The following is a 10,871-nucleotide window of genomic DNA, read 5'->3' as shown; positions in this document are numbered from 1 at the left end:
GAGGATGCTGCTGTGTGGAGGATGCTGCTGTGTGGAGGATGCTGCTGCCATCGCCACAGAGTGTCGGAGCTCGGGAGGCGCTCGGCTGCGTTTCACTCGCAGCACCGGGTGCTTTCCGTGGGGGTTGGACCCTTCCTGCAAATGCAAGCTGACAGCACGGCTTCAGGAAGGATGTTTGTGACAGAGCTGTAGTGTTGGATTTGAGGTGGGTACAAGCTGTGGGTTTGCGTCTAAACATATCAAGGAAAAATCACACACGTCCTCCCCCCCCTCGACCCGACTCTAAGCCCGGGAACACCGCGCAGGGTGTCCTTTCCTGGAAGCAGTCAAAGCAAAAGGCAGGCAGGAGTTTATTCAGCCGAGGACAGGACTCACAATAGGTGGAACGTCAGGAGGATTTAAATCAAACAGCAAGGAAGACCCTAAAGGAAGAAGAGGAAAAAAAAAAAACCTCCTAATCTTTGAGTGTGGTTATAAAATAGCAGCTGGGAGCTACTATTGAGCCTTTTTTTTTAAAAGTAGAGGCACACTGTTGATCAAGGGTATTTCTTCCTCCATCGGCCCTTACTTGTTAAAAAACTCACAGCTAAAGAAGCTCCAGCAGGATGAGATCCTCTTCATTTTCTACAGCGACCAAAGATGCCATGGCACTTGGCAGAGAGCAAGGGGGAGAAATTTGGAGGCCCAGCTGAAGGTCTCTCTGCCCATGTTCAGCCTGCAACAGCCAAGGAGGAGGAATTCCTGGTAGGGTGGGGGAAATATTCCCTCACCCCTCTCAAAAAAAAAGAAGAAATCAGAACAGGCCATTCAAACCTGTCCTCACCAGTTGGTGAGAGCTGAAGGGCAGTTTTGCTGACTTTTCCCTTCAGGAGTTAATCAAGGGGCTCTTTGGATCTGGAAGATGGGGAGGACCCAGCAGAAAACTACTTTTCAACAATTCTGTAGGAAAAATGTCATTTCTTCTATCATTTTCCTTCTGCTGCTAGGCAAATGTAAGTTTAGGGTTTTTTTAAACTAAAGATAGAGGCTCTGTGTGTCCGTCTGTCCCTCTAAAGCTCAGATGCAGCTTCTTGCAATTGGCATTTTGCTATGTCCACAAATAAGCACTGATGGAAAGTCTGCTGCTTTTGGTGTAAAATAAATATTCCCGCTGAATCCTCACCTCCCTTTGTCCAGCTGAAGGCTTTTTCAGCATGTCTATTTTCTCTGAGCTCCGTGGTGCTCTTGAATACATATAAAGTATTACTGCTGACCAGGGGGAATTTCAGCAGGGCCCTTAATGACACGGATTTGCATAGAGCTGTCGAAGCCCAGGCACACCTGGGCATCAGCACATGGTGGGCTCCCAGTGGGTTTATGTTCTATTATGTCCCTTAGTCTCCCATTGGAAAGGAAATGTGTATTAAGATAAGAAGGAAGAAGAAAATATCAACCCTGTAGGTACTCCATAAAAGCAAACTTTGGATCCGTGCTGTATTGCTGTCTTGGCAGCAGAACAAGACCTTTACTGTAGAATCAGGCTGTTAAAATTCACGTTGTAACAGTGGGTTAAACTCTTTCTCAGGTTTATCTGTCTGAACCTCATTGACTTATATTTGCAGTATTGACACATCATCATTATAACTTGTATTCTGGTTGTGTCAGGGAGGTCCTTAGTGTGGGGCAAACACATGGTGCCGCGGTGCAGGGGGTATTTCTTCCCTTTAGAGAGAAAAGGGGGGGAAAGGGGGCACTCAGGGATGAAATGATGTTCCCAAGGTTACTCTGATTGTCAATGGTAGAGCATTGAGTTGAATCCTGAAGTAAGTACCCTGAGATCCAGCACAGGGTCCTTTCCTGCAGCACTGGGTTAAGAAATTCGCTAGATGCTTATTTTGATTCAATCTTAGACATAACCTATTGGTAAGAGAGGAGGAGCAGAATAAACCTCTGTATTTTCTAGCTGGACTAACATGCCTGTGGTTGGCATTTGGTAGCAATAATTTATTTGCGGGTTTCCCCTTGGATTGCTTTGTTTTCATTCAGAATTAAAATAATAAGAGTGAGATCCAGACAGCTTCTCAGACTGGCTGTTATGTGAACAAGAGAGAGACCTAATGAAAAGGAGACCTACCGGTCTCCAGGACTGCAAACATGCACTGTGTAACCTGGAATTCTGCATTAAAACGGTCTGTCTAGAGGGTTTCTGACTGAGAAGGCAACAATAAAGGACAGTGGTTTCATGTAACCTTCCTGCATCCGAGCTCGATAGCACAGAGGCTCCTGAAGTGCAGTCATGGCTGTGCCAGTTATTTAAGCTGCCTGGGAGGAGCAGGGGCCAAGCTCTGAAATGGATCTTGTTCCTGGTGTTTTGGCACTTTAGTGGGAAGTGGGGATTTTTGAGGATGCTGTTGCTGTTGATTTAAGCTGAGAAAAGAAAGCTGATGGTAGAAAACTGTCTAGGAGTGCAGAGCTCACCCCATCCTGCCTGTGATGCAAGTGGAATGAATACACAGCAGTGAGGCTGTGACAAGTTCTCTAAAAAAAGTAAAGGGGTCTTCCCTATGGGGAAAACTCTCAATAATTTAGGAGTTTGGGTTTGGGTTTTTTTTGTACAGTAGGTCAGGCAAGGCAGCCTTCTTGGATTTTGCATTCTTTGGTCCTGAGCAAGGTTGTGTCTGTTCCTGTCTTAGGTGGCTCCTGTCCCACTGCCCATGTGGTAACAAAGTGTGTTCCTGTCTTCCCAGGGTGTTTGATCCTGGCTTGAAAAAGGTGTGGTAGGCAATGGGAGGAATTACTTTGAGGTGCTGTGGTGTAGTGAGGAGCCTGGGAAGTGATACCTAATTTCCTGAAGACAAATGTTACATGAAGTTGGATTTCCCTTATTTATAGATCTTCCACATTTATAGACAAGCAGCTTGAGCCCTTCCCCCCTGCCTGTCCTTGAAGGACAGGGTTAAGAAAAATGAAATTTTGCTTTGCTTTTCCATGTTGGCCCTGTGACCTCTTTTTTTGGCCAGGGCTGGCCCCTTGCAGGTGATGCCCATTGCCCTTCCCAGAGCCCGACCTCCTCTGCCACTTCCAGTGACTGATCTGCAGGAAACCCACATTGCCAAGGCACCAGCCCAACATGTGCCAATTCCCTGGGGATCAGTCAAAAAAAAAAAAAAAAAAAGAAAAAGGAAAAGAAGAAAGAAAAAGCCCTCTCTGAAATTCCTTTTGGTTGGAGGCTCCCAGCAATCCAAGGTATTAGTTGTATTGTCGGCGTGCGGCGGCATTAGGGAGCGAGCTCAGCACACGCCGACGTTGAAAGGCTCATAAATGTAATGAAGTCCCTGTGACACCTGCTCCTCTCCACACTTTAAACGTGAGCCATTGGTCCGCAGGGAACCGGGGCTTTAAAAATACAAATTATAGTAATTGTCTGCTGTGTTATTGGGAAGATTGTAATAAACGTGGAGCACAACTCTGCGGTGCCATGAGCTGAATGCTGACAGGATGCAGAAATTGCTCCAGGTTTTGATTCCCCAGCACCACTCTTTTATTTTTTTTTCCTTTCCTCTCCAACCTCCCCATCTAACAAATCACATAAATCATCGCATGCTAACAGTGGATTTCTGGAGGGTGGCAATGGAAAGGAGAGAGACACTCGGAGAAATTTCATCCCTCCTCTCTGAGGTGGTTTTAACTGTGGTGCCCCACAGGCTGGGGACCTTGGTTTCCTCTCCCTGCCTGCCCAACAGCCTCCCTCCATTCCTCCTTTCTGCCTCCAAATCTCAGGGAAAGCACCAAGCAGTGCATCCTTTGAGGGTGAGGACCCCTGGCACATCGATCAAGAAAGAGTTTTAAGATGCATGTGGGGATGCAGTGGCACATATCACACCTGCATCATCCCTGCTGCCAGCAGAGCAGCATGAGTTCTGCATGTATGTCCCTTCCTGCCCCTTGACCAAGGGGAGCAGCTGCTGGTGTCCCTGCTCTCTCAGGGGTGTTGGAGGGTTAGTCTGGAACCTCCTCATTTGGGGATGGCCCAGGAGCTGGTTGGATCCTTCTCTAACTGGGCCTTGTAGAGGATGTTCTAAAGTGAATTTGTTTTTATTATGTCAAATCCTACTTGTAAGTGGTCCTTTCCCCCACTTTTCTCTTTCCTTGTTGTTGTCTCAGGAGGAAATGTCCCACGTGGTAACACTGCAGTAAAACCCAAATTGTCTTGTCCCCAGCCTACCAGACTATGATCCCTGTCCCTGCTCACATCCCAGTCCTGCTGTTTCCCCTTGGCATTTGCTGCCAAACATTCCTGCCTGCAGAGAGAGCATCTGTGTCGAGGGCAAGATGTAAAACAGCTCTTTGACCACTTCAGCACCTCTGTTGACAACTTTAATGAAATCCCATTTATATTATTCCAGCTGTGTCTTTCTGCCATGCCTTGGAGGTCCCTGCTTTCCTGCTCCCACCTCCAGGCACTGCCTGATTTCAAAGCCTCCCTGACACCAGGGCTTGGGTGCTGCACCCCAGAGGTGGCTGCACTTCAGCCTTCTGCTACCTTGTGGTATGTGGTGATGTTTAATTAATATCAAGCACTTTGAAGTCCCCAGTGTTACTTATTCATGCTCGTGTTCCCTGCAGACCCTCCTGTTTGATGTCCACGTTGGGGGTGTTATTTAGACTCAACCTTCTTTGTGGCAAATTTAAGAGAGGAGAGGTTGCTCTTTAGGGCACTTGTAAAAAGTTGCCCTTCTCAGGCAGGAGACCACCTCGGACACACATTCAGAGATTTCTGAATACATGCTGGCATTCCACTGGGGTGCTCAGAGCACTTCTGTGATGTAAACCCAGAGAAATCAGTTCTGCCCTTAACAAGTGCAATCTCAGGCACAGCTGTTCTCCATCACTGAGCATCACATCTGGGTGTCTGTCCCTCTGTGGTACTTAACAAACAGAGGGTCCTTCCTGTGTCCTGGGATGTGGAAATAAATTTAAACTTGCTAAGTTTGGGCACAGTGCGTTGAACAATTGCATCAAAGCAAGAAACCTCCATCTCAAAAATACGGGAAAGCTTTCCCTGCTGCTGAGGTATTTACACAAAGCAATAAGCACATGCAAGATTGTCCTTTAATGATAATTTTCTTGCTCTCTTTCAGTGATGATTTTTTTCTTTCCGTTGCAGATGAGTTTAGAAAATGACGATAAGAGAGCACGCACGCGATCCAAGTCTGTCAGAGGTGAGCAGCTGGTTATCCCACAGCACCAGGCTGTACAGTCCTGAGCTCCCTGCACTTTGCTTGTTCCAAATAGGCTTTGATTTTTCAGGTCTAGGCTTAAGTCTCTAAGTCATGCTCACTGCTCCCTGCTCCCAACCTCGCTGAAATTTTTCTAAAAATCCTGCAAAACTCCCAACCACAAACCTATATAGGTCCTTATGATATTTAACCCTCATCCTCTACACCCAGAAGAAGGAAAATAACAAGCAAATTAAAAAAAAAAAAAAGCCCCCGTGCATGCTTTGCTGTAGGGGATGGCAATCACTGGAGCTTCAGATCAGCTCCCAGGGCTTTCATCATGCTCACTCTGCCAGCGGCTTTGAAGTCTCACATCTGAGAGAGCCTGGCAGAAGTAGCTCATGTTGGAGAAGCAAACGGGCTGTCCCCTGGCAGGGATGGGGGGACAAACGACTGGTTAATGCAAAGCTTGATTGCTGTTTATTTTCTGATTTAAAAAAAAAAAAAAAAAGGAAAAGGAAAATAAGTGCAGGTCTCTGCGCGCTTTCTCTTCGGGAGAAGGTGAGGGGCTCCGAGGCAGAGCCCGGGGTGTCACCTCAGGTGGTCCCACACCCATGTGTGATGGTTACAGACCAGCCTATCTATTTTGGTTCCTTTTTATGGTTGTGGATTTGACAAATGACAAAGCTGGCTGGAAGTGAGGAATGAACAAGGCTGGAAAGGTGTGATGGCTTCAGGGACTGCAGCTTCATCCTACAGCAGGGCTGAACCACCTTCCTTTGTCCTCACCTTGCTTTTCACAGCATCTGCATATTTTGAAAAAAACCTCAAACCCAGATGCTGCCAGTTGTGTTGAACCGAGCTTGGATATTTGGATTTTATTGCTTTGTTGCACATACACAAAGGTGCTCACTCAGGTTGCAAACGAGAGCCCCCTAATTCTATTTATTTTCTCACACCCTGCCTTCCCCACACTTGAATCTGGGTTTCTCCACGTGAAAAGGTAATTTATTATGTACACCCTGGGACTTGCCACTGCCTCCAGTTTGTTGAAGCTTGTGAGTCATCCCACTGGGAGCTGGATCCCAGGAAACCCAATTAGCTCAAACAAATTGAGCAAACGTGTTATGGTTTTTAGCCTGGGTGAATTTAAACTTATGTTGAGGGATTTTTTTCCTCCTGATTATTTGGATTCTTGGTTGGATGTAAGATTTCAGCTATGATGATGTGAAGTTATTGCATATAGTTACTGTGAGCAGTGAGAAGTCCTCTTATTCACAAATGGGCAATAATCCCTGAAACCCCTATAAACTGTTGTTTACCCTAAACCCCAAGTAACACATCCCCTACCATATGTCTGAGCATTGGTAGGGGCTCAGTCCAGTGTGACAAGGGGAAGAGAAAAATGGTGGTTTAGATGTGAATATGCCCATTGCAGTAAAACAGTTGTGAACTGTGGAAAAAGAAATTGATGAGCAGATTTTAAGGGCAAATGTAGAGAAGAAGGCACGAGAAAACTTAACTTAAACTTGTTTGAGTTACAGGTATGTCAGTATAGCTCCAAAGTCATGAGTTCAAAGTTATCTGCATTCAGAGAAGAGAGGTGGTCCCTGAAGCTGCAAACGTGCACTCACATGCTTGAAAATAAGCACAGATATGAGGATTTACAGGGGAGGATTATGATTTACTACAGGCTGGCATGCAGTAAAAGACAGCAGGAGAGATTTTCCCTTCCTCTCCTAAATGGGATGCCCGAGAAGGCAATAGAAACGAGCTGCAGGCAGGAGAGTTTCCCCTGGAGAAGGGGGATGTCTCGGGGGTGGGGCCGGGCACCCCTATTGTGTGTTTGACCTGTGTTTGTTTCCATTGCTGCATCTGCCCCCTTGCCCAGTGCCCACGGAGCTCATCGGCCAGGAGGTGAGGTAAGGACCCTGCTCCTCCTCGGCGGGGGAAGGGGGGGGGTGGAGGGGGGCACATGGTGGGACTGGCTTGGGATAAGCCCCTCAGCTTGGGAATTTGTGTGTGGGGAGCAAACCTGTGGGACTAGTGGGGTGGAGGTCTTGCTGGGGGGCTTATATCGGCGGGCACCTTGTTGTGTCCAAGTCTTATGGGTACCACTTGATAAAACATGCCAGGAACCACAAGACTTAAAGGGATGAAAATCACATCATCATGGCTAGGCTTCACAAACGAAGAAAATAGGAGCTCTGGAAAGGGTCACATTAGACTGAAGCCACCCTCTGTCCAATCCCACACCTAAACCCCAGCAAAATCTAATGCCCCTGTTTTTTATTCCAGGATCATTAGGGACAACATCCTACTAACCAACTAACCGTAGTTTCTTTTCCACATATTTTACAACCTCTTACTCCCTCCAAACAATATAGTGTCACATCTCTTCTCATGCCAGATGCTCCTCCTTTGGCCCCATGTCCTCTGTTCAGCCACTGAGGTCCTGTTGTCACTAATTTAGCAGTGTTGGCTTGCCAACAGCAGCAGCCAAAAGAGCAGGAGTGGAGCCTCTGCAGCCCCACAGAGCTTCTTAATAGATATAACAGCCTCCCCCACCTCTAAGCTCCCATTAAACCTTTCACAAGGGCTTTTGCAAGAGGTAGGAGTCTTTAACCTGGACAGGCACTAATAGCAGGGGCTGCCTCTCCTAGCAGCCTTCCTTAGAAAACCGTGTGTGTCAAAGAGTAATTGGACCTTAACCAACCCAATTTCAGAGCATTTCTGCTCCTCCACTCTCCTATTGCGCTGGAGAGCCGGGAGGAGTGAGAGGTGGGCATGCCCCTTCTCCAACTTTTATTGCTGAACACTTGAGTGGAGGTGGTAATTGGAGCAGGTGACATATCTAAGGGGCAGGACAGAGTGCTCCACAAAGCCATCTCTGCAGCTGTCACCTAATTGCCTGAATAACTGGACGATTAATCGACTAATTGGAAGCAGGGCATCGTCTGCATAACAATAAGAAGCCCTTTTGTCAAGCAGATGAAGGCTGGAGAGAGGGGGAGAGCTGGTCGGTGTGGTGGCTTTCGAGAGATGGAGAGCAGCTCTAATAGACCTCGAAGCTCCTTTCCCCTTTTGGGACTCCTGCCAAAATACACGAAACCTCCCCAAAGGAGAGAGGGGAGGGAAAACCTGGCCCAGAGCATGTCGAGCATCACCTCTGTGCTGGTGCTTTTTAAAGGCATTAAATTAACACACTGAAGCCAGAAACATCCCAAATCGGCACCTGCCTTGGCAAACCTCGATGCTGAACCACTTGGCTCTTTCCTATGTACTTTTTATTTCAGGCTTCGTTTCACCACATCAAAAATGGGGTGGGGGATAATTAGCTTTAATTGATACAGGGAAACTTATAAAAGCCTGTAACATCTTCATCAGAGCTGCTCTTGTTTCCCACCGAATAAGCCTTTTTCAGGCAAGTCACTGGTGACATAAACACTGCTCTGTCTCTTGGTGTGCAGTCACTGGAAGCGTGTCTGGGGCTGCTCGGGACACAGCAGCCTCAGTCAGGACTGAGGGCAATTAAAATTAAATAGACTTTTAGATCATGAGCAGCAAAGGGAGGAGCTCCCTCTTCCAGTTGCACATGTTAGTGGGATGAGATCTTTTTCTGTCTGATCTCGAATGTTCTGCTGGAGAAAGGGACACCACACTGCCAGGCCAGACCCTGGGTGTGATGGGGCTTGGGCTGTGTGTGGATGCCAAAAGAGCTGGGACCCATCCCCCAAATGAAGGCATTGGAGAATGCTTCAAACCAGGCCACAAGCAAAGGGGGCAGCAGGAAGGAGGACTTGGAGGAGCCAGGAGGTGCAGCTTCCACCCAGCCAGAAAGCTGTGTCCCCTTAGTGGATGTGCTGCCACCATTTGCCCTCTCAGCATCAGCTTTGCTAACCTAAATCAAGCTGGTCTCCCTGGAGGAAGGATTCCTCCTCTCCTGACAGTGCAGCAGCCCTTTTCTGTCCTGCTTTTGGGTCGAATTATATTCTTTGAACACAGCAATCTGACTTGTATTGTGGGGAGTTGAACCATTAATAACCCACCAGTGCCCCCAGAGCTGCTATACCCATTAGTGCAGTCAGACCTTCCGTGTCCTCAGCTTTTTGCAAGGGCTGAGCTCTCTGCTGAGAGCAGAAATTCCGAGTCCCTAAAACCTGACTTGGCACTTGGTACTATTTAATGTTGTCCCGTGTTTTTTACTCTAAGAATAACAGGCTGGCCAGATCCCCTCTGGGCTGGTGATGCCTTCTCCCTTTGCACTGTCATCGAGAGATTTCATTAGTGCTTCCAACTTCCTGGGCTGAGGGTGATACAGTGCTAAATGAGGTTATTAATCCTACACGACTCCAGAATTCCTCAGACATCAGGCAAGTCACTTGGGCATCCTATAATCAATGCCATAATCTGGTTTTGCCAGAAAATGTTTGCTTTAATGCTTCTTATCTGGAGCCCTTACAGCTCCTGAAGCTGGGACTAATTACCCCTGCAGGGAAGGCGCGTGGTCCCGTGCTGAGGGATGCTCAAGCGAAGGCAGCAGTGGCTGAGAGTGTGGCTCAGAGCTCCCTGCAAGTCTTTAACTCATCCTCTTCTGCAGAGCAGCAGGGCAAAAAAAATGCAGGGATTTGGGAGATCTGGTCACCTAAATCCCGTTCATCCCTCCAAAAGTGGGGCTCTGAGGTGCTTTTAAGGATTTTAGTCCCGGTGATCTTCACCCAAAGTGCTCTGCCAAAAACCTCCTTGACCTACTTTTCTAAAAGCCACCCATTTCTTGCTGTAAGGAACTCCAGTTTCCTGATAAGCCACCAAATAAGGAAAAACCCTGTGTTTTCCTCCTGAGAAAAAGAAAACTGGAGTGGCAGCGGGGAGGCAGAGTGCAGTAGCTGTCTGCCTTTAAAAGCTTGCTGTTATACACGCAAATCTTTAATTAAACATACTCATAAAACTATAGTGAACCCATTCATCTAATTAAATGGGGTGAGTAATTTCATTAATTTTTAGCAAACTGCAAGCCTGCTCTCCTGCCCTCCTCCCTTGGAATTCAAAGGGACAAACTGAACCATTTGAGGGAAATTATCTTCCCGTTTGCAGTTATTTTGTTCCTTGGGCACAGGACCTGTTTAACTGACCGTAGTTTATACACTTCTAATTAAACAGTAATTCCCCAAGTCCTATTGCTGTTCTTGATGTTTTGCTTGTTTCCCTCTCAAGCTGTCCAACCCCAGGCTGTAATGGCTCAGGACACATCCGTGGGAAGTACGCGAGACACAGAAGGTGAGGCTGCATTGGAGGTAGTGGAGTGGAAAACTGTGAGCAAGAAACCCAAACGCAGAGGTTCACTGGAGAAAATCTGATTTAGAGCAGCAACCCAACTTGTCTGTCCCAAATCTGCCCACTAGAGAGCTGGTTTCTGTCTCTCCATCAGTCCCCAAGGGATTCTGGGGAGGTCTGTCTCTCCAGGCTGACAGCAGCCTTCCTACAGACCCCAAAACATGGCAGAAGTACCTGACTCAGGTGCCAGGGGTTGGTGGGAGCTGCTGACAGGCAGAGATTTTGGTCTGCTCAGTGTCTCTATGGACGGGGAGGGGAAAAAAGAACACAGGCTGCCTTTGAGGCCATGCCTTAACTGATGGTTATCATCACCCTATAATGGTGAAATTGGAGCAGTTG

At 47.4% G+C, this 10,871-nt stretch overlaps 1 protein-coding gene across 5 annotated transcripts in view; it reads left to right on the top strand.

Moving 5' to 3' along the window:
* The window catches only part of MYT1 (myelin transcription factor 1), a 66,518-nt gene that overhangs the window by 25,399 nt on the left and 30,248 nt on the right, over positions 1-10,871 (top strand). For all 5 annotated transcript variants that reach the window (XM_027646181.1, XM_027646180.1, XM_027646179.1 and 2 more), the window contains exons 3-5: positions 5,147-5,201; positions 7,090-7,120; positions 10,413-10,475. In XM_027646181.1, the coding sequence (XP_027501982.1) occupies positions 5,147-5,201; positions 7,090-7,120; positions 10,413-10,475 (149 nt within the window). The remainder of the gene's footprint in view (positions 1-5,146; positions 5,202-7,089; positions 7,121-10,412; positions 10,476-10,871) is intronic.

The sequence above is a fragment of the Corapipo altera genome, unplaced genomic scaffold (genome assembly GCF_003945725.1).
Source record: "Corapipo altera isolate COAL_440 unplaced genomic scaffold, ASM394572v1 64, whole genome shotgun sequence".
Classification (NCBI taxonomy): Eukaryota; Metazoa; Chordata; class Aves; order Passeriformes; family Pipridae; genus Corapipo; species Corapipo altera.
The sequence above is the reverse complement of the archived record's forward strand: the minus strand, read 5'-3'. Positions and strand labels throughout refer to the sequence as shown.